Genomic DNA, 25514 nt, shown 5'->3' on the forward strand with positions numbered 1-25514 from the left:
CTCTGTGCTCGTGGAGGCCGGCTCGGAGGCGGCGCGGCGCTCAGTCCATCCGGCGGGCCGCTCTCGCTGGTTGTGTCCTGCGGGCGGGCGAGCCTGGCGGAGCGATGGCGGCCGTGCGGGGCCTGCGGATCTCGGTGAAGGCGGCGGAGGAGGAGCAGGAGCAGCAGCAGCCGCCGCCGCCGCAGCCGCCCCCCCGCGGCCCCGAGCCCGAGCCCATGGAGGTGGAGGAGGGCGAGCTGGAGACCGTCCCCGTGCGGCGCTCGCTGCGGGAGCTGCTCCCGGTGCGGGCGGGCGAGGAGACAATGGGGGGAGGGGGCAGACAGTGGAGGCGGGAAGCTGCCGGGAGGGGGAGGTTGGGCAGTGGGAGATGGGGCGGGGGGGGGGGCGAGGCGGTGAATGTGCGGCAGTCCCTCTCCGGGAGGGGGGGGCCTGTGTGGGGCGGGGGCCGAGGTAGCGGGGGCGAATCTCTGAGGCCGTGCGCTAGGGAGTAACTCGAGCGAGCTAACACGAGGTGGAACCCTAGTGAGGACGGGCCGGCGTGTCAGCCCTAACAGATCGGGGCGTGGGGCGGGGAGAGGCCAGGGGAATGCTGAGGCCTCAAAGCCAGGACGAGATGGTCAATGGCCATTCAGCTAGAGGGTGGAGGAGAAGAAACTGGATTATTGGTGTACAGTCTACATGGGCTAGTGCGATCTGGTGAATTCAGCAGAACTAACTGACGACAAAGAAAAACCCTGGGTTTTTCCCCTCCACGTCGCACTTCATTTTTATGACATTAATAAGGTGTTTTAACAAAACAAAGGCAGTCATTTTGACTGCTATATTTTGGGAAATGGGACTGGAACCAATGACACCAAGAGGCTTAAAAGTTACTTTTTTAATATGAAAGTTGAGTTTAATGTTATCTTGTGCTAAAAGGTTGCTTGATAACTTAATATTGGTACGTTGTAACTTTTAGAGAGTCTAATGTCTTAATATGATTATGTTAAACACACACATTTTTCTGTTGGAAGACAGTTATAGCTGCAACCATGGAAGTTAGAGTTGGTAAAGCTGTTTGATTATCACCTCCCCTTCCTTCTGTGGCAGAATATATTTCCCCCTGTGATTGTGGATGCATTAGATTTTTAACTACTGCTAAAGATTACTTACACCAAAGGAAGCTGCATGTGTTTTGATCCATTCTGTTGGTACGTAATTCCACTGAGTGTTGTACACATCTGGGTCAAGAACATACTGGAGCTAAGAGTTAGGAGAAAGTAGAAAGGAATGGATTTATTTTAGAGCTGATTACCAGGCGAGATTTTATCAGTCTAATTGGTTTGTTGCATTTAGCCTTCATCACAGTTCTGCTTTTTTTCAGGACACTAGTAGAAGGTATGAAAACAAAGCTGGAAGTTTCATCACAGGAATAGATGTCACCTCCAAGGTAATATTGTGCTGTGGGTCTTTTTCAAGTTTTGTATTACTATTGTTGGATAGGAAGCATTGTTAGCTGGTCTTCAGGAAATTCAGATAAATGGTCATTTTCAGGTACACTTAGACCAGTGATTGGCTCTTTAATGTGCCTCCTGCGGCTGTTTTGATGTTAAAACACTGTGTGATTTAATTATTAATAGGGCTACAATTATGTCATGGAATCTGTGACTTCCAGAGACCTCTGTGACATTTTCTGTCCCAGGGCTGGACTGCTGTCAGCAGGCAGCCCCACAGCTTGTAGCTGCTGGGCAGCAGGGAGACCCCGGAGCTCTCTGGGGGGTCCCCTAGAGCTCCCACCTCCCATGGGAGGCAGGAGCCCCCCTGCAGCTGCCCAGCCGTGGGGGTAGGGGGAACCCCCCCCAGCAGCCCAGCCGCAGTTGGGGAGAGCAGGGGAATCGCCCCCGTGCGCGCACACCCCAGCAGCCCAGCCACTGTGGGTGCTGGACCCTCCTCCCTCCCCATTTTGTCAAGGATATTTTTAGTAAAAATCACGGACTGGCTCCCTGAATTTTTGTTTATTGCCCGCAACCTGTCCATGATTTTTACTAAACATATCTGTGACAAAATATGAGCCTTAATTATTAATCAATCAGGATGCTTTTACTATGTTATTAACCAATTGTAGTTGATAAAATAATAATACTTGATCAGTCATTTTGCTGTGAGAATTGTATATAGTACAATAGTAAATGAAACAATGAATTCGCACTACTGGAGCTCTTTTGGGCAATGCTGATCGCTAATTTGGCTCCTGGACCACTAATTACTGACTTTAGACACTCTTTTGTAACTGGAGAGCTCTTGTTTTGACGTTAGGTTGGTGAAATTTTTTCTCCTGCTGTGATGTCTGTCTCGTGTAAATTATTAGAGTCATCAATTCGTAAGTCACAAAATATACAAAAATAAACAATCTCTATGAAAATGCTGAGCCAAACATCTCTTTCTATGATTTTATACTGAAAGATTTATTTGTAGACAAAGTTCTCATACCCCGACAAGAATTTGTAATACTGTTTCTAAATGTTCAGTGCGTTTGCCAAAAAACAAGGAGACTCTCTTGGAATTGCAGTGATGCTACTCTGTAGCGCAAAGCAAAGCCCTTCAGAGTCAGGTCAGCTGAATTTTTCTTATTGTGTGTGTGACAGAGAAAGAAAAACAAGCGTTTGGCAGGAAAATCTAGTTCCATTGTCTTGAGTCTTCAAAGGGCATCATTGTGTGTTTCCACACACTGGGCCTTAAATACATACATTAGTGGCCACTTCAAAACAAGGTTTGATCATTTTGTGGTTCTTTGGAAACTTAAACTTGCAGCTGGTCTCCCTGACACACTGCAATTTTTAAATAATTGGCATCACTGTATGACAGATCACTGTACGTTGTATCAGGAAATTGAAAATAAAATTTATTGTTCCATGTTCTGTGTTAAGTGTTCGGTGGTATTATTAGGACTTTACATTTTCAGAACATGATAAAATATGAATCTTCACAACAGCACTGTGAGAGATGGTGCATGAGTTTTATTTCCATTTTGCCTAGAGAAAGCTTAGCCAGAGAACTTGTTACTTGCCCAAGAGCACAAATGGAGCTGGTGTTAGAGATGGAAAATCAGCATTCTTGGCTACAAATCTATAACTTCTGTATGTCAGAGACTTGTAGTTCAGGAAGCAATTAAAGTTATAGTATCAGTGAGAAAATCTCCGTCCTTTCTTACATTCCTTAATACAGCTTCAAAATGGCATACATAATTATGGATAAAGATATACAGGGCTGAATAATGAAAATGAGTTGGCTGGGAAATCTAATAAAACTGTGATTAAAAGGTCAAATTTATCTTGTAGTGATATCAGAGAGCAGTTCTTGCTTAAGGATATTTTTATGAGACAAGTTTCATTTTAGTTGATTGAGAGATATTTAAAACACTCTTATTATTTTTTTTAGATGGAGGCATTCTTAATCAGTCACAAGAAAGAAAATTACCATTTCTGGGGGCTTGCATAACATCTTTTGTATTACTGGCGTTTAGAGAATCTGTTGATGGGCTCCCTGGAAATAGTTTGGATTACCAATCCCAGCAAGATTTCTCTATGCAGGATTCTAGTTAGTACTAGTGAAGTGCAAACACAAAGGGATATTCCCACAGGCCACAGTGCAGACACAAAGGGATATTCCCAAGGGCCACAGATCTCCACATTATTTTTTGTAACTGTCTGGAAACTCTGCGTGATCTGTGTCTTCTCAATGTGTTTTTCTCTTTTCCTCCAAGTAAACAAGCCAGCCTTCTCAAAATAAAAGATTAGTCTGCCTGGTAGAGGAAACATTTGTTTCAAGTAAAGGTTTGCTGAATTTTGCCTTTGATGTATACTCATTTTAAGGATAAGTTAATATGGTTATCCATCAGAAAGGTTAAGCACGTGTCCAAGGTCACACAGAGTCAGTGACAGACAACACATCATGATTCCCGTTATGCTGTTTGGGCCACAAGACAATAATCCTTTGACTCTTAGTCAAGCTGTGAAAGAGTTTTTAATTTTGTCCTTTTTAACATAATTTTCTTTTTTTGTTGACTCAGCCATGCCTATTAACAACTAATGGAAACTTTGTAATGATTAATTTCTGGCCATTTGTGTTTTATTAAATGTCTGGTATTACTATGAAACTTGTTTGGACCAAAGCACCAATTTCCTCTTCCATTGGACCTTGTTTCCTTCAGGAAGCAATTGAGAAAAAGGAGCAAAGAGCGAAGCGCTTTCATTTTCGAGCTGAAGTGAACCTTTCCCAGAGGAATGTGGCATTAGAGCGAGACATGATGAAGAAAGGTAGGGAAAGTACCATGAATTTATCAAACTGAACGAAAGGCAGAATCTCTAGATTGCTTCCTTCCCGTTTCCTGCCTTGATGGCCATTCTACCTCACTCCCTTCCAGATGCTCCTGAAAAAGCAAGCCTCTGTACGAGTAATATCTTGTATTTTTCACTTTCCTTTTTTTCTGTTCACTTTCCCATTTTAAAAAAAACTTGAAGACAATAAAAAAAAAATAAATACAATTAAAATTATTGTGGGAGGATGATGACACTTAAAAGAAACAGAACCATTTTGGGCAGACATCATTTTTTTCCTGACGTGGCAGCAGTATTCACAGCTGCAGGTAGATTGGCTGTCCAAGGCTTTTCTGTCAGTTGACACAGCAGAAGCTGTCGGCACACACACGGTTATAAGGCTCCAGTAGGATGTCCGTTCAATATTTAATGAAAGCGATGTTATCAACTTCAAATTCTTTTTTTTTAAGGGTTAAAAGTCGTCTGAAAACCGTTCGGCATCTGCCTCTGAATCCCTTGCCAATCTTAGTGGTTTTACGACCACGTTTTCCCATATTATTTAAAATATTTCTCTTTGTTGCTGTGTGAAGAACATACAAAAAAGAAACTAAAGCCCCAGTCATGCAACTGCATTAGTGCAGGTTGGATCCATGTGCATGTTATCCTATTGAAGTTAGTGGTGCTCAGTGTGGTCATAGAGGTCCACCTATGTGGATGCAGTTGCAGGACCTAGGCCTAACGGTCCTTCTGTGCAGATACATTTGCAGGATCAAGACCTAGGCCATTGATTATACAGAGGAAACTTGAAACTGACTGTACAGATGGTTGTGAAATACATGAAGACACTGAAAACAGAGGAAAAATAATATAATTAATTTTCAGTTATGGATAACCTTATTACTGCTTGTAACAATACTAGGTAAAAAACTTTCAGAATGGCATGATTTGTTTTTTTATTTGATCATGTACCTTTAAATTAAGCTGAAAATTTTACATTCTTATTGAAAAGTTAATAACCACTTGCATGCTGTCTTTAAAATTAAATTATAATCAGTGATTGGCAGTAGAATTTCTATAGCAATACATTTTAATATTCCTAATGATTTTATGTTTATAGTATCCAATTTTTATTTTCAACTAGAAAGGTCAAAACATTCTGAAATTATAAGTTAAGTTCCAGGCCATTAGACTTGAAGATCATGCCTTTAAATTGGTATAGGATGTACCTGTCTTTAATAAACTATTCTCCATTTTTTAAAAATGATTTTGATTTTTAATTGAACATGTTTCTAGACATAAAACTCATTTTGTAAAAATGAGCAGTGGTTTTGTTTCTTGTTTACAGCAATCCCTAAAGTGAGGCTGGATACAGTCCACATTTGCGGGGTAGATGAGATGAGTACCCAGGACATCTTTGCCTATTTTAAAGAGTATCCTCCTGCTCATATTGAGTGGCTAGATGACACTTCATGTAAGTAAACTAAGTTTTTAGCCTATAGTTCTTAATATTTTTCATATTCCAGAGCTCTTGGATTCTATTACTAGTTCTGCCACTAGTAGTGGCTTTGTGGCTTTTGGGCAAGTCGCTGACCCTTCTGTGGGTTAGCTTCCCCATCTGTAAACTTACTACCTCAAAGGGGTGTTAGAAAGAACTAGTTAATAAAGAACTGTGAATATCAAAAGCAATATATAGCTAAGTTATTGGTTAGTGAGAAAAATTACCCCAGCTCTAGCAGGTTAGGTTGGCTACACCCTGCTGCAATATAGAATGTTGTGAAAGAGGCTAACGCTGGTGAAAATGACAAGCTGCAGCAGTGTGTCTTAAATTGGTGCAACAGTATTGTAGCATTTTTAAAGGTCCGAGACATACTGAGGTAATGTCCTTGTTCTTCAGAGTGAGAAACAAAAAAAAGGTGTAGTCTTCAAAAATCCAAATGTTGAAGGGCGCTTTAGGTATTTGGTTTATATGTAGTTTTTCTTTCTTTAGCCTGCCTTTACATTTAGAATATGAGTGTTTTCCCTTACAGTGAATCTTATCTGTTCAGGCTTCTTAATATAAAACAAGATAAAATTTATTGCTCTGGTTTTTCCAGAATCATTAAACAGCAGAGCAGCATATAACGCTTGTGGCTGTATCTGGACTGAATGCATCTCAATAAAAGGATTTTTGCTCAATACTTATTTTTAAGAAGCACCTCTCAAATCTTCTTTTTCCTGTCTGTCATCATCACATTTCTAACAGCACTATCATCGACCTGACATATGATCAGTTTTACTGCATATAATTTTAATTCTGTCTCTTCTTACAGGCATTGTTCTTATATGTAACAAATCTGTATTGTATTTTCTTCAGTGCATGAGAACCTTGCTAATCCTTGCATCACTAATCTACAAATTTGATAATCCGTACAAAAAACCCTTAACAGTCTCTCCTTTCTTCTCAGCAAAGATTAACAGCAGAGTTCTGCAATGAGGTCTCTAGTTACTTAAACTTAATTATTTTACAAAATATATTTCAGTCATACTTCTAGAATACTGTCAAGAGTTTTACACAGTGAAACTAAACAACACTCTTCAAAATAAATGAACAGAGCATTTTATGAGCCTGTATCCTTGATTTGATCATAGTTGCTCACTAGCATATTCAGAAAGTGCAATACTCTTGAGTGGGTCTTCTAGTTATTGGTACAAATAAATGAGCCCCTATTATTTATGTAGACCATAATCATTTCAGCGTTCTTTTAGTTTTGACCAGAAAATAATGTGGTTTATGGCCTTTGTAGTGCTGTGTGAAAAGAGTTGTCTCTTGCTGATCAAACATGCTAAAGGATTTGTTTTCCCTTTATGAAACACATCTGATAATCTCCCTTCCTACTGGTGCATATAACTTATTATGTGACTGAAGTTTTATACTAGTAATTTGTCTTCTACATAAAGGACTGTAAGATAAAGGATATAATCTTAAGAGCCTGTGTGGAAAATTTCAGCTAACTAGAACTATTTTTGTGTGGGTTTTTTGTTTTAGGTAATGTGGTCTGGCTTGATGAAGTGACAGCAACACGAGCTCTTATAAATATGAGCTCTATGCCTGATCAGGATAAACTCAAAAACAGAGAAAACGAGGAGAAAGCAACTGAAAAAAACAAGAAAGGTAGATGCACAGAAGATACAGGTCATGCAGTGAAAAATCTGCATTCTTTAAAATATATTTTCTTGGCTTGGGTGCTGCATAATTTGAGTTACTGAAGGAGGTTCTGTCATGTAGTTTCAGGTAATGGTATTCTGCCACTTTAAAAAAGGCTTTCATCTTGGAAACCTTTTGAAGGAGCTGCTTCCTAAAAGGTGGGTTGGAGAGATACCAAAATCAGTAATAAGGTCTGTACTGAACAGTCTAAACATAAGGACAAATTCAGAGGCGTTGTGAGTAGTGGGGAAAGTTACACAGTACTTGTAACTCACAAGCTGAGTGGGTGGAAGGGTGGGGTGGTAACAATGAGAAACAAACAAGTGGGTGTAAGAAGGTGCTTTATCTTCTTAAACCCTCCCGTTGGTTGTTTTTTCTTGTTACTACACCGTCCTTTCTGCAAATGACATTGATTTACCAATGTGTAACTTCCATCACTATTTATATTATCTCTGAATTTGACCCTGTTAAAACCTGACCCAGTACCCCACTGGGTGTTCACAAATCTATTGCAAATGGACCCAATTGCTGGGTCCCATGTGCTTCCAAGCCAACTGCGTCTGGCTAGAGTCTAGCCACTGTTTCTAGCTTTGAGACCCTAGGGCACATTCCTAGGCTCTGACCTCTTGTCTAATGCCCTTCCTTGGGATGTGGGATGCCGCCATCCAGGACTTTGAAATCAGTGTCAGAGACCTCCTGAGTCCCGCAGTCACATACACTCCCCAGAGTTCCACCTGGGCTGTGAGCACTCTGGGCTTGTAGCTTTACCCCGTTGGGGACAGCATGGCAGGAAAGCAAGTAACACAGGAATTGTTTAACCACAGTGACCTTATTCTTAAAACATTTGAGTTAGATCTTTGAAAACAAAAATCCTGAGACCTAGTATGAGCTCACCCCTTGTGTGAGTCTAAGGTTTTATCAAAAAGAAAAGGAGTACTTGTGGCGTCTTAGAGACTAACCAATTTATTTGAGCATAGTGGTTAGTCTCTAAGGTGCCACAAGTACTCCTTTTCTTTTTGTGAATACAGACTAACACGGCTGTTACTCTGAAACCTAAGGTTTTATCAGTATTTTAAGCTGGACAGAGTCCGTCCTGTGCGTGTCTCTGCGTGTACTAGTCTCTCTCTCTTCTCCCTCCCCCCCCCCCCGCCAGACCTTGAATGTAGCCAGTGGTCACTCTCCCCACGCCCCCCCACCCCGCTCAGCAGAACCTCACCCTTAAATAGGGTTTCTTCTCTGAGCCATGTGCTCAGATTGAAATGCTAGTGACCCCTCAGTCATGCTTGCCCCTTCCCCACTGCAGGAGCCTGTGTAGAAAACCCATTGTTCCATGGGGATGGGCCAGTAGTGGAAAGGCAATCAAAATTGTTGACCCCAGATTTCAGTCTTGATGGCTCTTAGTGTTAGTCCTTTAAGGAGTCTTTGTGCATGTCCAGGCTTGTGCAGTCACAGTGTTCAACATTTTCACACATAGAACAAGATAATGTTCATAATTTGACTCTGACATATTCCACTCTGTCACAGTGCCCATAGTCTCCTTTTCCAGTCAGAGCATACTGCCAAGTAAGTTGTATAAACTGAAGCGGCTAAGGTGTACCTTCAAATTGTGATAACCGTGGAATCTACTTGCTGACAACATCCCCTTCATCATAACCCCATTATACTTCCACAGACAGGAATTTGTGGCTTTATTACTTTGACTATATCCAACTGTTTCGCTGCTAGGTGATGTGTTAACTTCCTGTGATGTGGTTCAAACCAAGATATTGAATTCCACATTATCAACCAATAGTGACAATGCAATTCATAAAAACGTTTGGTTTAACTGAGACACTAAATTTTGCTGAGGTATGAGTTGCATGAACAAAATCCAGATTACCAATCTTCACTTTCTGTACGTTATGCACTAGTAGAAGCCATCATATGTAGTTTGTTTTCACAACTCTGTTATGCTTCCAGATGCCTTCATAGCAGATTTCTCCTTGCAGCTTTCCACTGCAACTCAGGGGCTTTCTAGCAACCCCCTTCCTGCCTTGGGAAAACTAAGTCTATACAAAAATAGGTATTGTGAGGAAGATAAGAGTGCTTTTTATACCATTTTACCAGCCTCCTTTATACTATGTCTTATTTCTTTGTACTGAAAACTTTTTTGTGCAGTTTTAAAACACAACATAACGTTTGATTTCTGGCAAATACCAAGATGCTACAAAATGTAACTTTCTTAAAATACATCTTTGTGTTATTTTTGGAGACTAGGGAAAGACCTTATTTATATTGAGGACATATATTTTCACATTGATCCTGTCAGGTGCAAAGTAATTATTATGTATATCAACAGTAGTAAAATATGTATTGATCTAAACTCCCACATACATTTCTGCATCTGGAAAAGCAGGATACTGGGCGAAGTTCATAAATTCTTCCCAACTGAAGAAGTCTGAAGTAAGTTAAGGTATGAGGAATCTGATAAATCCAAACGATTAGGGAGGCTTTGGCTCAGATATATTCCTTTTTTAAAATAATTTTGGAATTTTGTCATTAAAAACCCTTGCAGTAATTAAAGATCCTGGGGCCCTTTTTGTAAGAGGCAGGATGCTAGCCCTGATAACTTGGCCAAATTCCACCGCAGTAATTACATTCTGCTGTCTGAATATCCTCCAGGGTTTCATTTGGGTTCAGTATTCCTTGGTTCCTGCCCATAACTTTTGTGTAGTTGCTGTGTGCTGTAACCAGCTGTTGTATGCACCCTGACAGTTGCTGCATTTAGTTGCTAGGTGAAGAATCTCTATATTTCCTTACTAAACAGGGCTGCTGAGACGCTTACCCAGTGTTGGTAAAGTGCTTTGAGATATCTGAGCGAGAGGCACCGTTAAAGGACTGTTAAGTTGTCTTTCAGAAATATTTGAAACAAGATTCTGCTGACAATATAAACAAAATCTTTTTCTTATCCCCAAAAAATAAACTGAAAATATCTGCCATCAACTAGTAATGCACAGTGTATACAGCCAATAGACTAGTGTAATCAGTTATTACTGGTTAAAAGGTTGCTTCCAAAATTACTTAGTTAGATTCTTGAAATGAAATGACTCATAATTTTTTAGCTGCAGAGATTATCTCTGTAACTTTCTAACTATTGAACATTAACTCAAATATTTTTAAGTGGCAGCTAAATTAAGGCATTTAATGACCTCTCTGCTATTGATAAACTGAAACACAGTGTGTCTTCTTATATTAACAGAGAATTAAACTGGTAATCCATCCCTACTGCTTCAACCACGTACATTAATAGAGAGCACCAGCATGAAGGAAGCTCTCTGATTAGTTACAGTTATCTTGTGTACACACCTGTTTAAAGTTTTTGCAGACGTTTACTATCTTAATTATTCTCCAGGCTACACAGGAACAATTGATAACTTACTCAGTTTGATTTCAGAAAATATAAGGAAATGAAAACCAAATGCTGGCGACATCATAAAATCAGGAAGAATATCCTAAAATTTGTTTATCCTTAGACCAACAGGAGGAAAGCTCGGATGATGAGACCGAGGAAGGAGAGGTTGAGGATGATAATCCAAGTGATGTTGAGGTCAGTACAGAAAGAAAAACATTAACATGAGAGATTCAGTTTTGGGTAGTGAGCTCGTTCCGATATTCTACTCCTAATGCAAAAATATTATACAGAATCTAGACTATTGTATCATAAATTAAATTGCTAAATCAGATTTAGTACGTATGAAAACATTTAAGGCAAGGGGAAGTCCAGAGACTTTGTCAGTGGGGATATCAGCCTAGGATGGCTTTGTGAAAGTGGGTTTTTAGGAGAGGGAGGGCATTTGGCATGTGAGAAGTTTGAAGCTGCTCTGCCCATGTGAGGACAGTATGACAGCAGGTATGGAAAAGACTGGAAGGAGGAGATAAGGGGAGTAATTAGGAGGAAGGATGAAGAGGAGTCAAGCTATTCGGTTTTGGCAAACTGTACATAAAGGTATGCATCAGGGGAGTGTATCTATTTAAGTCATACACTTATTTGTTTCACTCTTACAACAGTAAGGACAGCACATCTGGAATAATGCTGCTTTTCAAAAGAAACCAGCTGAAATATTTCTAGAGGTGCAAGAAATTTTTAAAAAGCCTTTTATTTTAAGATGACCTGCTTAATAGAATACTGTCAGGTCAATATAGGCCCAAATTTCAGTTTGTGTAAAACAAATTTAATATTAATAAATTTAATGGAAACTTTTCTAAACGTTTTTGCAGTCCAGACATTGCAGCGTTGTGCTAGTGTGTGACAAGCTGATAAACAGGCTAGAAACTGACTGTAAGCAAAAATAAAACTGACTAGTTGCCTTTCATTGTCCAGGTTTAATGCAACATAGATGGAGTCAGAAGTAGTGGAAAGTAAATTAGATGTTAAAAAGCTTAGTTTTAGTAACTTAGGGTTTTAATAAGACAGGGAGGGAAATCTTTTTGTTTTAAAAAAAAAAATAATTTTAACCTGCCAGTGTTCCTTTAATAAATCAGTCTGTTAAAGAAATGCAAAACCGCTGAGTTCACAAATCTGCTGGAAAGCTCCTAACACAAAAATAAACTTTCTAGTAAATCATTTGTTAGCTTTACTGTTGAATGTAATCTGTGCTGAAAAACATTTTATTTTTGTATCTAAAATATTTTGTTTCCAAAGTTGGATGCGCTCTCCCAGGTAGAGGAAGATTCTCTCCTACGTAATGATCTTCGCCCAGCCAACAAGCTGGCTAAAGGAAACAAACTGTTCATGAGATTTGCTACTAAAGGTAAAAGATCCGCTGCACAGGCACTATACAGTGTTTGAAGGTGACTGATGACTAAATGATGTCTTTACAACACAGATAAAAATAAAATTATTAAAGTGTTATATTGTTTGTCTAGCATTATATGTTAAGATCTCATAGTACTTATGTGTATTTTTAATGTGCGAAGAACGTATATGTAGAACTTTATTCTGGGTGAAGTTCAGCCTGATGCAAAGATTCAGCAAAAGATCTATCTACCACTTCAGTTCCACTGAAGCCCACAAAATAGGCTCTGCGTAAGGGTGAATTTTGCCTTTTCTGAGCATCAAGAATTATTTGCCATTCTTATGGTGTTGGAATTCTTTATGTGGTGTTGGTGGAAGCTGTTACTGGCTACAGGCATGTCAATAGATAATATTAATGCATTTAAGGTAAACAAACTCAAGTCCTGACTTTTTTCCAATTTGACTATGTCCTTTTTCATACAGTTCTGACAGGGACATGTCTAAGTAGATAGTCTCCACATTCCAGGTCTTAAAGTGATACATAATACAACAGGAAGGTGATAAATGGAAACTCCTATCTCCATGGAATGAAATTAGTGGAAGCCAGTGTCTTTTTTACTGTTAGTTTTATTTCAGAGGAATTATCCGCAAGCATTGTAATCCATTTTGTTCCTAGTAAGTACACAGATCTTTTACTCACATGAAGGAGATTGGATATTTTATAGCTCAACAATAGTTGAGACTGCCTATTACTATATATGCTTCATATCTTTGATTGGGCACTCTTTATTTTTGCTCCAGTGTGGTTAGGGAAAAAGTATTCCTTTAACTTAATTACACATTTTCAGATGATAAAAAAGAGCTTGGAGCTGCAAGAAGAAGTCAATACTACATGAAATATGGCAACCCTAATTATGGTGGCATGAAAGGAATTCTTAGCAACTCTTGGTGAGTACATGATAAAGGGAAGTAGAACCTTGCATGTGTCCAGCCATGCTTACAAGGCTATTTACTTTGTGAGTGTCATCCCTCAAAGTTCTGTAGACTTGGGAGTGGGGAGCATTGATTTGTATTTTAGCAAAGTTGACCTGTTGACTTTATATTTATAAAAATTTTAATTCAAAATTAACAAGTGCTTATAGTTGAGATATTGATACTGGGCAAAATAGATCCATAGAGTAAATGCGTTCAACTGCCATTGAAGTCAATGGAAATTACAGCTGTTACTCCGAGGCTGAATTTACCTCACTTTCTTTTGGCCTTTTACGTGGCAGAAATGCGTTTGCTTTTGTTGGCATTCCAGGAAACGAAGATATCATTCACGTCGAATCCATCGTGATGTGATAAAGAAAAGGACACTCATTGGGGATGATGTTGGGTTGACACCTCCTTATAAACACCGGCATTCAGGTAATTAATGACAGTACTGGGAACATATATAGTGCTTTACATCTTCAAACCAGTTGCGTTGCAGCTGTTGTGAAACTGCAGAATGAAATAAAATATAGGTCTTTGTGCTTCACAGGTCTGCCTTTTCACTCCACTTCACCTCATTAAATAATTAACCAAAGCAGAGTTTAGTCCAGGAGAAAATGGTGGTTGCCACATGCTAGTTTTGGGTGGAGGCATTTCTAATGGTTAAAACATGGAGTTGAGTCAAGATACTAGGGTTCTTAGCCCTGCTTAGCCACTGATTTACTTGTTACATGACCTCGTTTTTCCTATCTGTCTAGCCACTTTATATGACTCATAGTATACGAACAAATCATTCTTACAATACCTCTGTGTGACAGGACAACATTACTCCCACTTTGCAGGTGAGGAACTGAGGCACAGAAATGAAGTCAGTTGTCCAAGATCCCTTAGGAAATCTGTGACAAAGATAGGACTCAAGTCCAGATGTTGGTCCAGTGCTTTAAACACTGTTCTTAACCTTTACTTGATAACTATTTTTCAAGGATGTTGTGAGAAATCAGAGTGTCAGAGTCCTTGTGAAAGGTGCTATGCAAATGCAAAATATAACCTAAGCATCAATATACATAATGTAAATTCTAAAATAATACATTTCATTAAATAAAAGCATCTTTCAAGTAAAGCAATAATTGAAATACTTATTAATGGAATACCTGCCAAAATATAATTCTTACTGTCTTTGGGTTTGTCAGCTTGACATAGATTGTGCATAATTAATTTGATAAATAGAACAGTGTCAGATAAGTGAAAGAGTTCTATGCTTTTTCCCCAGCACTTAGATTTCGTCCTATGGTTTTGCAAGCAACCGTTCAGATACAAAACATCAAATCACTTAGCTAGCGTAATTCAGTAGGTACTTCATTTTACTTGATGGTTTTCTTTTAGAGATTTAGGAAATGGGGCCTAGAACATAAAAGACAAAAATCTCTAATGGTTTGTTTACACTTCATCTTAAACTGTCATATTTGCCATTTCAACTCTTGTCTTACAGTACATGACAAAAATAAAGTAGTTGGGTGGTGTATATTCCAGGGGCATATAGTCCAGAAAACCCTATCAATGAGCTTCTAATTGGTATTTTAGCCTTTACAGTGGTCACGTGATTTATGGGTGTGTGTATTAGGGAGATAATATGGGAAGAAATATGTAAAGTGCTAAGGAAAAGCTGTACAGGAGGCTGCATGTCTGCTGACTGCTTTGTAAAAAAAAGAGACTGATACAAAGTGCATTCAATACATTTTCTAGAATATATTCCTGTATATGTCCATGAATATGAAGTCACATGAAGATTGGAAGAGGGTGCTGAAACTGTGCACAATCATCCATTTAACTGTGTATGATTAACACTGTTTTACTTGATGGAGCGGTGTTTGCCTCCTGTTGCATCTGACACAAGATTAAAACACTGTTTTACTTCTAACTGAGTATATATTATAGATTTAGAACTTGGGCAATACATGATGCACCTTTTCTGTTGCCCAGTGCTGAATATGGGATCTGGGAGAAATCTTTCTCTTTCACCAGCAGTGATCACCTTAAGGCACTATACAAGCATTAGAATTAATTATCTTTATTTTAGCAGATATCGCTTCATATTGATCATACCCTTATTCAGGCATTTTTAAAAATCCAGCTTTCCTTCTGAGACAGTGAATGGTACAGATTATGGCATGTTTTATAGCAGTTTTATTTTTTCCTGTATTTACTTGCCATTTTTTCTAGATCTTGATTTTTAATTAACTTTATGAAAAAGAGACAAGATAGGTGAGATAATATTTTTTATTGGACCAACTTTTGCTGATGAAAGAGACAAGCTTTTGAGCTCCACGGGTCTCTTCTTCAGGTCTTAAAGTTGGTCCAGTGGAAGAGATCACCTGACCCATCTTGTGTGTTGTATCCTGGGGCCAATATGAATTCAAAAAACCTGCAAATATTTATGAAAAAGATAAGCTGCAATCTCTCAGAAGTAATTGTTGTGCTTCAGGCCTAGTGAATGTTCCTGAGGAGCCTATTGAGGAAGAAGAGGAGGAGGAGGAAGATGAGGATATGGATGAGGATGACAGGGTTGTGGTAGAGTACCGGGATGAACTACAAGCTTTCAAACAGTCTCGAGATCGCAGTGCAGCAAGACGATCAAGTGCCAGTGCGTCTGATTCTGACGAAATGGACTATGACCTTGAACTGAAAATGATATCCACTCCATCTCCCAAAAAGAGCATGAAAATGACAATGTATGCTGATGAGGTGGAATCTCAATTGAAAACTATTAGGTAAAAATTTTAATTTGTTGCATTTTATTACTTAAAAACCCCAGTCACAAAGTGTTGCATTATATTATATTTATATTTTGATTTGGTTAAAATTATTTTTTTAAAGCTTGAAAGCTATTGACAATAATTAATGTAATCACTTATATGAATTGACAAAGTCAACTGACCTGCTCTTTTAAATTTAAAAAAAAAAAGTACAATAACTGTTCAGGATCTCAACTCATTAACTTAAGTGTTTTGAGTCACCGTTTAATGGTTAAAACCCATGTAGTACAGGCGTTTGATCCTGCGCATATGTACATAGTAATTTTATGTATCTGAGTTATCCTGTTGCATTCAGTGGGGCTACTCAAGTTTAAATTTACTCATGTGCACAAGTGTCTGCAAGACTGGGACTGTAATTTTTTAAGTATATACTGATAATGTAAAATCTGTGAAATAACTGTTTATTAAATAGTAAATATAAAAGAATTGTCCAAAAACATGTTCAATAGCTACTTACTTTTCTGTGCCCTGAACAATATTAACATCTTGTATATTAAGATCATTCCAGTTAGACCATGTATTTCAAAAGAAATGACTCAGTAGTACACATGAAGATCTTAACAACAATTGCAGTATTCTGCTTTGACTTGTTACAATACGGAGCCCTTCTGAAGCTACTATAGCATATCTCAATGTGCGGTATATTTAATGCTGAAAATCCTTAGCACTGAGTAACAACTCTCCTTGAAAACTTATCCCATTTGACTCTTGTTAAGATCAATCACTTGTCATTTCAGTGGCAGAGCTGTAATGACTTAAATGAAGTGGCAGCATCAGCATGCCCTCTTTAGCTCTGACATGATTTAGTGGAAGATATTTAAGAGAAGAAATACAGAAAACTCACTGAAATTGACCCTTAATCCAAACGTAAAATTGTTAAATAAATATTCCCTTGCAATGTTTGTAATCTGACATTGCAGCATTGTGTTAATGCATGAGAACCTGATTAAAATAAATAGAACTGACTGGTGTGTTTCCATTCCTGAATCTAGGAGAAATGTGCATAAAACTGACACCAACCACAAACCAACAACAACCCTTTAATGGTAAAAAGTAAAAGTAGGTTTTAATATTTTCAGTATTAATAATCTAATAAAAATCTGCTTGTCCTGTAAATAACATGATGGAACCATTATAACGTGAATTAAATCAGTCTAGTAATTCTGAGACTGTTCATTTACTCTGAATTACTTTGACCGCAGTGGAACAGCTGTGTTGACATTAAACTGGTGTATTTCTGTTTGAAACAGATACTGATTGAGCTTGTTCACATCACTATTTTTAGTTTTCAGAGTACCTCATAGTGGTCAGAATAGTGGTGATCACACTTATTACTAGAGACTGTAGCAGATATCTTTAAAGAATATACATTTTCTCTGTAGCGAAAGGGATTGCAAACTCTGTACTATCATAGCCTACAAATGTATCCCTTATCTGCATTATCCCTGAGAGGTAAGATGTTTACAAGCAGCCCCTGTGCACATTGCTTATAGTCTTGAGTAACAAACGATGATGAACCTAAACTTAGAGAAGCATTGGTACTCTCTCTATTGTTGTTTTGACAAGATATGCTTAAATCCTGGTTTAAAACTGGAAAAACATTGCTACCTATTTTTTACAGGATATGCAGCATATAATGCTCTGAACATATTGATAATTTGTTTGAAGAAGAGCTAAGACTGATTCTGGAATGCAGACTTTTTTTTTTTTTTTTAAGTGGTAGATTTTGTGTTTTCTCCCCCATTTCTTAATAGGGGAAATCTTGATATCACTAACTTCCAAAATGTGTTTACGCACAGGGGGCCTTCCTGAAGACTCTGTTGGGCTTCATTCATGGGAATTTATTTGCTGATTAGAAATACATTATGTCTTTATTTAGGAACTCTATGAGAGCGGATAGTATAGCATCCAGTAATGTCAAAAACCGGATTGGCAGCAAAGGGTCGTCAGAAAAAGTTGCAGATGTAAGACTACTGTTAGAGGAAAAACGTCAGAATAACACAGGGCAGCGTCAGCCAGTCAGCACTACAAAATCAGGTAATGGAAAACTAATCTAACACATTTTTAAATGGGTATGTTCAGTACTGAAATTTATAAACTTGTAGGAATTATGTTCAACTGTTGGTTCTGCAGATATGCAATTCCATATTCTCTCACATGTTTCACACCTCATAAGGAATATAAAGAATCTTACGTTACCAGGCTTTGACAGTTCATGTATTAGTGGAATTGCAGGTGGCTTGTATTCAGTTATTAGGAGCTTGTGGAGATAAATGTATAATGCCTACTTTGTTTTTTATCTGATGAACGAACTACTCCCTTATGCAGAGGGCAGATTACAGACATAAGAAAATTAGGGACAAAACTGGGGCTTGCTACAGGGAAAAATGAATAGTTGGATGGAGATGAAGAGTTTACTCTTGCCTGAATTACTTTGTTTATATCTGTTCTCCCCACATTTCTTTGTATTTGTCTTTTTAGGTTGCTGGCTCTCTAAGGCAGAGATTCTGTATTTCTGTGCGAAAATACCTAGCACGTTGTGGGGCTAACATGATACAAATAACAAATGTGAATTGCTTTGAATGTCTTGAATGAGAGATCCTGTTTAAGAGCAGAATATTTAGGTTGCTTCTGACTGGCAGGTTTTGAGTTTTAATCTTAGTTGATTGGTCCTTTTTTTAATTATTTTTTTAAACTTGAGCATGTGTAACTTCCGTTACTCTCTCATGTGCGTAATGCCTAGAGGTTACTCTTGTCACCTGGAAGGAATACTTTCTTTATATAAAGTTTACTAAATGATCCAGTTGTTTAATACCTTTCTCTAATCTTTCATGTCCTTCAGATTGACAGCTTTCTAAATATCTCTTCCTGTTCCATTTGCTTTCATGTTTTTGTCTGAGTCCTATGGCAGAAGCAGGGATCCAAATCTTAGGGCACGTTTACGCTTACAGGAGATCAGCAGCGAGTGTGGATTTTAGTGGGTCTGCTGAAGACACGCTAAATCGATGGGAGAGCACTCTCCCATCAATTTGTGTACTCTGCCTCCCTGAGAAGCATAAGGGAAGTAGACGGGAGACGCTCTCCCCTCGACACAGTGTAGTGTAGCCATTGCGGTAAGTGGATCTAACTATGTAGACTTCAATTACGTTATTCATGTAACTGAAGTTGCATAACGTAGATCGATTTAGCGCGGTAGAGTAGACCAGCCCTTACAGTTTTCAATATGGTATGGTTCACGTCATGGGTTAAGTATCTTTACAATAAGATTCTTTTGCTCTGATTTTCAGTTCTGCTCTCAAAGTTAGAGGACACAATACTGTAGTTTTAAAGCAGATTTTTAATGTATTCTAAAAAGTAATTAATGAAGGAGTCATACTTTTCATATAAACTGCCTCACACTGGACAGAGACCCTTTTCTCTTGCTTCAGTATTTATATTCCTAAAATAGAAATGTAATCCAAAACAAAAATAGCTTTTGGCGATCTTTAGAACAGTTGTTACTTTTTAATCTTTGGGACAAAGCCCAGCCGCTTGAGCATAAACATCCCAAAAGGGGTGCCTTGCAAAGATGCCGTGTGACAAATCTGTCATAGAAATAATTCAAGCCTGGATTAACTGTAATACAGGAATTCAGAATATTTCAAAGACAGTGAGCTATGTTAAGATTTAATGAAAAGACTTCAGAAAAAACAGCCATAGATAACCTCTCTAATTCCAAATTTTGCAAATGGATAAAGGACATGGGATCAGCTGGAAGAGTTAAAAATGTAGTACATGATTATTCAGTTTAATCACTGTGACATGTTATTTCCAGATGTACGGCAGAGACTAGGAAAGAGACCTCACTCTCCAGAAGTCAAGCCCCCAAGTAGCTCCTCCACCCCTCGTCGAGAATCAGTATCAGATGTACATAGCCGGTTAGGGATACCCAAACAAGATGTGAAAGGCCTGTACTCTGACACCAGAGAGAAGAAAGCAGGTTTGTTTTACAGAGAGAAAATGTGACTTTACTTTAGGGGTGCATATGTAGCTTGTAACTACAGATGACAATGATGTCTTGATGCTTTTAGTGACATTTGACTAGAAAATAACCGAAGGATATTAACTTAGAAACAGAATATTATTCCTAAACATTAAAGCTTTCCCATTCATGTGGATAACATTCTAGACTTTATAATTTTGCATAGAGATTGCATCTCATGAGCTTTATTACAACATCCTCATGTGAATAACTTGTAATAGCTAAAGCAGTTTTTGTAATGAAGATCACAAATGTTGGCTTATTCCCTTTAAGATACTTTACTGCTTTGATTCTAGGGAACAAGAGGAACCTCAAATGAAAACCTGGAGGAATAATATTCTGGTGACTGAAGTTAGAAATCAAGTAGTGAATGTTGGTGGAATGTTTTGAAATTGTAAAGCAATATATTAATGGTTATTAGAAGTCACAAGTGCCAAATTCTGCCCTGAGAAATGTATGCAATTCCCATAAAAGATAATGGGACTTATGCACATTTTTGAGGGCACAATTTGGTTGAAATGTCTTCAAAATCTGGTCTTGGAGAATATCATAGAATGATGGCTGAATTATTATCAGGGCTTTGGAGCGGAGCCTGGAGCCGGAGCTCGGAGCAGTGGAGCTGCAGGTTTTTGCCTAGAGCTGGAGTGGAGCCAGAGCACAGCTCCAAAGCCCTGATTATTATATAATTTATTGCATTTAATTTCTACTTTTCTCTCAAAATATAGACTAAAGGAACTTTTAAGACAGATTTTCCCTGAATGTTATTTTCTATCCTCAGTGCTGAACTTTTCCTGATTTTTATTTTTTATTCTTTTGCTCAGCTTGTCTGAACAGAGCAGTTGTTAAAGATATCTCAAACTCTGAGGTGTAATAATGTGCTAATAAAAAGTGCAAAACTATAGTAACCAAGGAATTTGCATTTCAAACTGTTCATTAGCGTTCCTAACCTTTACTCATTTCAACTGTGAATTGCAATTCAATTATTTATGTTCGCTGTCGTTCTCTTTAAAGTGTGGCTCTACTTTCAGAAGAGACTTCGTGGAAATAGTTTGATACAGTTCTGTAATTTTCTTAGTGAAGCTAGGTCACATTTTCTCAGTTTACAGAAAGAAAGCTTTTCTTGGTGACAGCCCTGAAAACTTAACCTGGGAATTGTACGGTCTTTTTTTCATACTTGTAAATCACCAGTAATAAAGCATCTATAGGCCACATAGAGGCTGCATAGATATAAGGGAAGTATTAGGGGAAGACTGTATTTGCTTTTGATGATGCATTTGAATCCTGCTCTCTTACAAAATCTGTGTGTAGACCAGGTCTATCAATATAACTGTGTTGTTAAGGGGTGTGTGGGGTTTTGTTGTTTTTTTTTTTTTTTTTTTTTTTAAAACCAATGTACATTTACTAGTACAGCTCCTAGCATGGACACAACATAAAGGTGTCTTCTGTGGGTTGCTATTCCCATACTGGAAGGAGAATAAGTTATATTACAGTACAAAGCACCTTTATACTGATATAACTGCCCACATTGGGTGGGTTGCACCAGTTTAACTATACTCGTATAGTTAAAGTGGTACCACTTTCTAGTGTAGACAAAGCCTTATTCAGAGATGTGTGATTCTACAGTTCTAACAGAAGTAAAATTAGTTAAAATGTACTATCACTCAGGCTACAATTTAATCATGGGTATTTTTAGCAAAAGTCATGGATAGGTCATGGGCAAGAAACAAAAAATCATGGTCCGTTACCTGTCCAATACCCCTGATTGAATCTTGGAGGGGAGGAATCTGGGGGCCTGCACCACCAGCTGCTGCTCTGGCTACCGTGGGGAAGGAAGCCCTGGAGGGCCAGCTGCTGCTCCGGCCACCCTGGGACCGCTGCTCAGGCAGTCTCTGGGGCCAGCTGCACTGGCCGCTGCTCGGGTGGTCCCGAGGACCAGCTCCCTGGGGCCATCAGAGCAGCAGCCGGCTGCAGGGCTCCTCCAGCAGCTGGCTCTGGAGTCAGCCACACCGTCTGCTGCAGAAATCACAGAATCTATGACTTCCACGACCTTTGTGAGAAACACAGAGCCATAACTATCACTGCTATAAGCAAGGATTGCTCTGGATACATACAGTAGCAGAACTGAATAAAAGCGCCATTTTACATAGTTACTTTTAAGAGTAGACCCCCACTTTAAAATATATTAAATTCTACTTAAAAAAATGTTGAGAACATTAAGGTTGCATAGTTGAAGTGTTCAAAATTTAGGAAATGCAATGGTTAAAATTGAAAGTTTTTCCAGTGTTTTTCATTACTATCCATTTCTGTGTTTTTCAAACATGTTGTTTTTATTCCAATTAGGTAATTTATGGACCCGCTTAGGATCAGCACCTAAGACACAAGAAAAGACTCCAGATAAATCAGAAAACTCAGTAACATCTCCAGAGGAGGATGATTCAGAGCTCCAGCGGGCATGGGGTGCTCTAATAAAAGAAAAAGAACAATCTCGCCAGAAGAAAAGCCGATTAGATAACTTGCCATCTCTACAAATTGAAATTAGCCGGGAGAGTAGTTCTGGGTCAGATACTGAATCATGATGCCCTTTAGACCCTGATCCTCAGGATTTGAACTCTGCAGCATGGCAAGATTTCCATTGCCCAAAGGCTGAACATTATGGAAGCGTGGCAGGACTCTGATTGAGGTTCCAGGAGCCTCTCCATTCTGTTTACACAGAAGTAAAGACCTGTATACCACTTGACATTTAAAGCAATCAGTCACATTTGTCTTCAGTATGTGTGGCCCTGTGTTGTGTAGGGCATTGTCATATACATTTATTACAGCAAACCTGTAGTTATTGCAAAACCATTTTTTCCCCAAGCTTCAAACTTTAAAGAAGGGGCAGAACTACTCCTGGATTTTGTAGAAGACTTTTTGTTCTTAATCTTTTTAACATGGAGTCTTTTAAGAAAATGTTTTACACAGTTCATCCAAAGAACAGGGAACTTCAGAATAATCACTATTGCCTTGCCCTTATAGCTGTTACCAGCACCTTTATTCTCCTCATGGGGTAATAACAATGATGCTTCCTGGGTGGGCAGCCAGTAAAGGGTAAAGCTTATAAAGGATTGCTGTCTCCCACTCCTCCAAAATACTGAATGTAAATCTAAACTAGACCTCCTAGTACAGTAATACTTCAAAATAACATCAGAGCAGCACCACTATACTAGTCTCAGAAAGGATTCTGCTTCATTCGTTTTGGTGATAACTTTTTGCTTTAAGTGAAGATTGACAAGTTCAAGACTGCAGAGTTGGATTGTTGACAGAATTGTGCAAATTTCCTGAGATGATTAATTTTTTGGAGTTTAAATGTTGAAACAATTTTAAAAAATTATTTCAATATAGCTGTATTATGTTTGAAGAAATCTAACAATTTAAAAGCTTAAAATAATTTTTATATTTGTGAAAATTCTGTTGGCTACAGTGAAAGCTTATAGTGGTGTTTTCATATGTGCTGTTAAAAGAGAAAAGGAAAATATAGGATCAGTGTTTCATGTCAATATTTTTTGAATGTCCTAATTGTATAGTACATGTGGACGTGCACATGGCTGACGAGTTACATTCACTTCACTTTCCTTACCCTTGTCCTCTTCCTTAGTAGGTAAAAAGGTTAATGAATGTGTAACTGGATTTTTTTTAATTGTGGCATTTATTTTGATTGCCCACAACTCCGGGAAAAGGAATAATGTCTATCACATTCTGGTAAATAGAACATGTAGCAAAATATTACCTGCCAAGATTTGACAGCCTGCAAATCTGTTTGCATTGTATCTAATTCATAGGTTCTGTTAGCCCAAAATGTCAGTGTCCCTTTCCCTTCTTCCTTTTTAACATACATTTTCTTCCCTTTTCTAATTTTTTCATACTATATTGAAATAGGTTTGGGGTTTTGCAAAAGCAAGGAATCTGCAGTTAACCTCCATTATGTCTGTGTGTCTGTATAAGAATAGCAGTATATAAAACTGAAGATAAGCTACAGTGACTAAATACAACAGGGTAAGCTGGGGACTGACTGGGCTTCTAGCCTTAACTATTTCCTTGCTTTTGTGACATTCACCCTTTTTTATATATTTAATATTGAATGTTGTCTGGTAAACATGGCTGCCTAAAATACTGTTCATGACAAGAGTAAATGACTGCAATATCACTGTAATGGATTATTTTGATGTGTACTTTCATTTAATATATTTCCCCTTATAAAGCTTTAAAATAGAATCATATCTAACAATACATTTGACACCTTATCAATATAAGATCCTGATAAAAGTTCCCTTAACTGCTGTGTTTCTGTCAGTAAATTACTTGGGTTGTATTGCTGGCTTGACTCCCATACCACATCTTACTCTTTCTGGAAGTAGAGATGGTGTAGGCCCCCGATCATGTAAGATGCACTGCTCTGGAGCCCTTGCAGATTTCTGCCTAGGCCGAGTAACTGGGCCTTTAATCTGCTTTTAGTGTTGCTGATGGGCATGTCTGCTGTGTCTTCCTTCTCAGCCAGAAAGTGGCTATGCCTTTCACGCATTTCACAGTAGGAGGGTCCAATATCTTTAAAATCTTTAGGTCTGAGTCCTCATAGCCCTAATTGTGAGTGTAATGTAAGTGTATTATTAAAGGGACCATACAAAAGACTCCTCTAGAATTGACCTTGTGCCCATTTTTGCTTCTTTATGAAGTACAAAGAGGGTTTGAAAGGTATTTGCCAGTATCACATGCATCAAGTCTGGTTTGGTTAGAGGACCCTGTCCGTTGTCTCAGATGGGGTGTGTATTGTTTTCTCTCATCTTCATTAAAAGTGGGTAATGAGTCTTTTTAACAAAGATATATCCTTTTCCCAAAATGTTAATTACTCAATGAAATTAAGCAGATGTTAACAAGGAAAAAGTATTAAGCAGATTTACTAAAAATCCTTCCTCTTCCCCCCCCACCCCCCCATTTTGCTTGGCTTTTTAAACTCTCTTGATTCTTGGTTGGTTGGCATTTCACTAGTTCTCAAGTCATTACTGTGTTGTCTGTGCAAGACAAATTAAATTAGTAACGTAAAAGGCAAGCTGGGGGGGGGGAAAAATTAAGCCTGCAACATAATGAAGCAAAAAGCACATAACCAAAAAAGGAAAGGAAAAATGGGCACCTTTAAGTGATTAATGTTGATGATAAATGTTCAGATAGTGAATGTGAGAAATTTGACCTGTGTATGCCATTTAGAATAAATGAAGTCTGTTCAAAGTCTCTCAGATTTGGGAATGAATATTCTGGTTTTGCCGTAGGACCTACACCAAGGAAGGGAAATGAGCATTCCTCAATTCTAAGTGAACTGTTATAGAAACACCTTAAGACTTTCTTTAGATCATTTCTTATGAAAGGAAAAAAACCTCTTTTAGTGAGTGGTTCAGGTGACTTGCATTCTGTTTCTCAAAAG

At 38.4% G+C, this 25514-nt stretch overlaps 1 protein-coding gene and 1 long non-coding RNA gene across 3 annotated transcripts; both read left to right on the top strand.

The window, feature by feature from the left end:
- Window positions 1-25324, top strand: NCBP3 (nuclear cap binding subunit 3). Of its 2 annotated transcripts, XM_073315047.1 has the most exons (14): window positions 1-281; window positions 1364-1429; window positions 4190-4295; window positions 5641-5766; window positions 7321-7446; window positions 10992-11065; window positions 12161-12269; window positions 13102-13201; window positions 13557-13663; window positions 15711-15996; window positions 17921-18078; window positions 19856-20020; window positions 20359-20404; window positions 22403-22486. In XM_073315047.1, the coding sequence occupies exons 1-13, from the start codon at window positions 105-107 to the stop codon at window positions 20379-20381; spliced, it is 1623 nt and encodes a 540-aa protein (XP_073171148.1). In that variant the 5' UTR covers window positions 1-104; the 3' UTR covers window positions 20382-20404; window positions 22403-22486. The 2 variants fall into 2 exon arrangements, with proteins under 2 accessions (XP_073171148.1, XP_073171147.1); XM_073315046.2 differs by lacking the exon at window positions 20359-20404 and having other exon boundaries at window positions 2-281; window positions 22403-25324.
- Window positions 7453-9538, top strand: LOC140899479 (uncharacterized). Its single transcript, XR_012155351.2, has 2 exons — window positions 7453-7566; window positions 7664-9538. It is a non-coding gene; the product is annotated as an uncharacterized LOC140899479 (long non-coding RNA).
- Window positions 25325-25514: the final 190 nt, after the last annotated feature.

Source organism: Lepidochelys kempii, chromosome 17 (assembly GCF_965140285.1).
Source record: "Lepidochelys kempii isolate rLepKem1 chromosome 17, rLepKem1.hap1, whole genome shotgun sequence".
In the NCBI taxonomy this organism is placed as follows: domain Eukaryota; kingdom Metazoa; phylum Chordata; order Testudines; family Cheloniidae; genus Lepidochelys; species Lepidochelys kempii.

What these genes read in the sequence shown, in the direction of transcription:
- NCBP3 (XM_073315046.2), top strand. Translation starts at nt 105, where the DNA reads ATGGCGGCCGTGCGGGGCCTGCGGATCTCGGTGAAGGCGGCGGAGGAG. An exon ending in GTGGCTAGATGACACTTCAT is followed by an intron (nt 5,767 to 7,320) that starts GTAAGTAAACTA and finishes TTTTTGTTTTAG; the next exon opens with GTAATGTGGTCTGGCTTGAT. An exon ending in AACTGAAAAAAACAAGAAAG is followed by an intron (nt 7,447 to 10,991) that starts GTAGATGCACAG and finishes GTTTATCCTTAG; the next exon opens with ACCAACAGGAGGAAAGCTCG.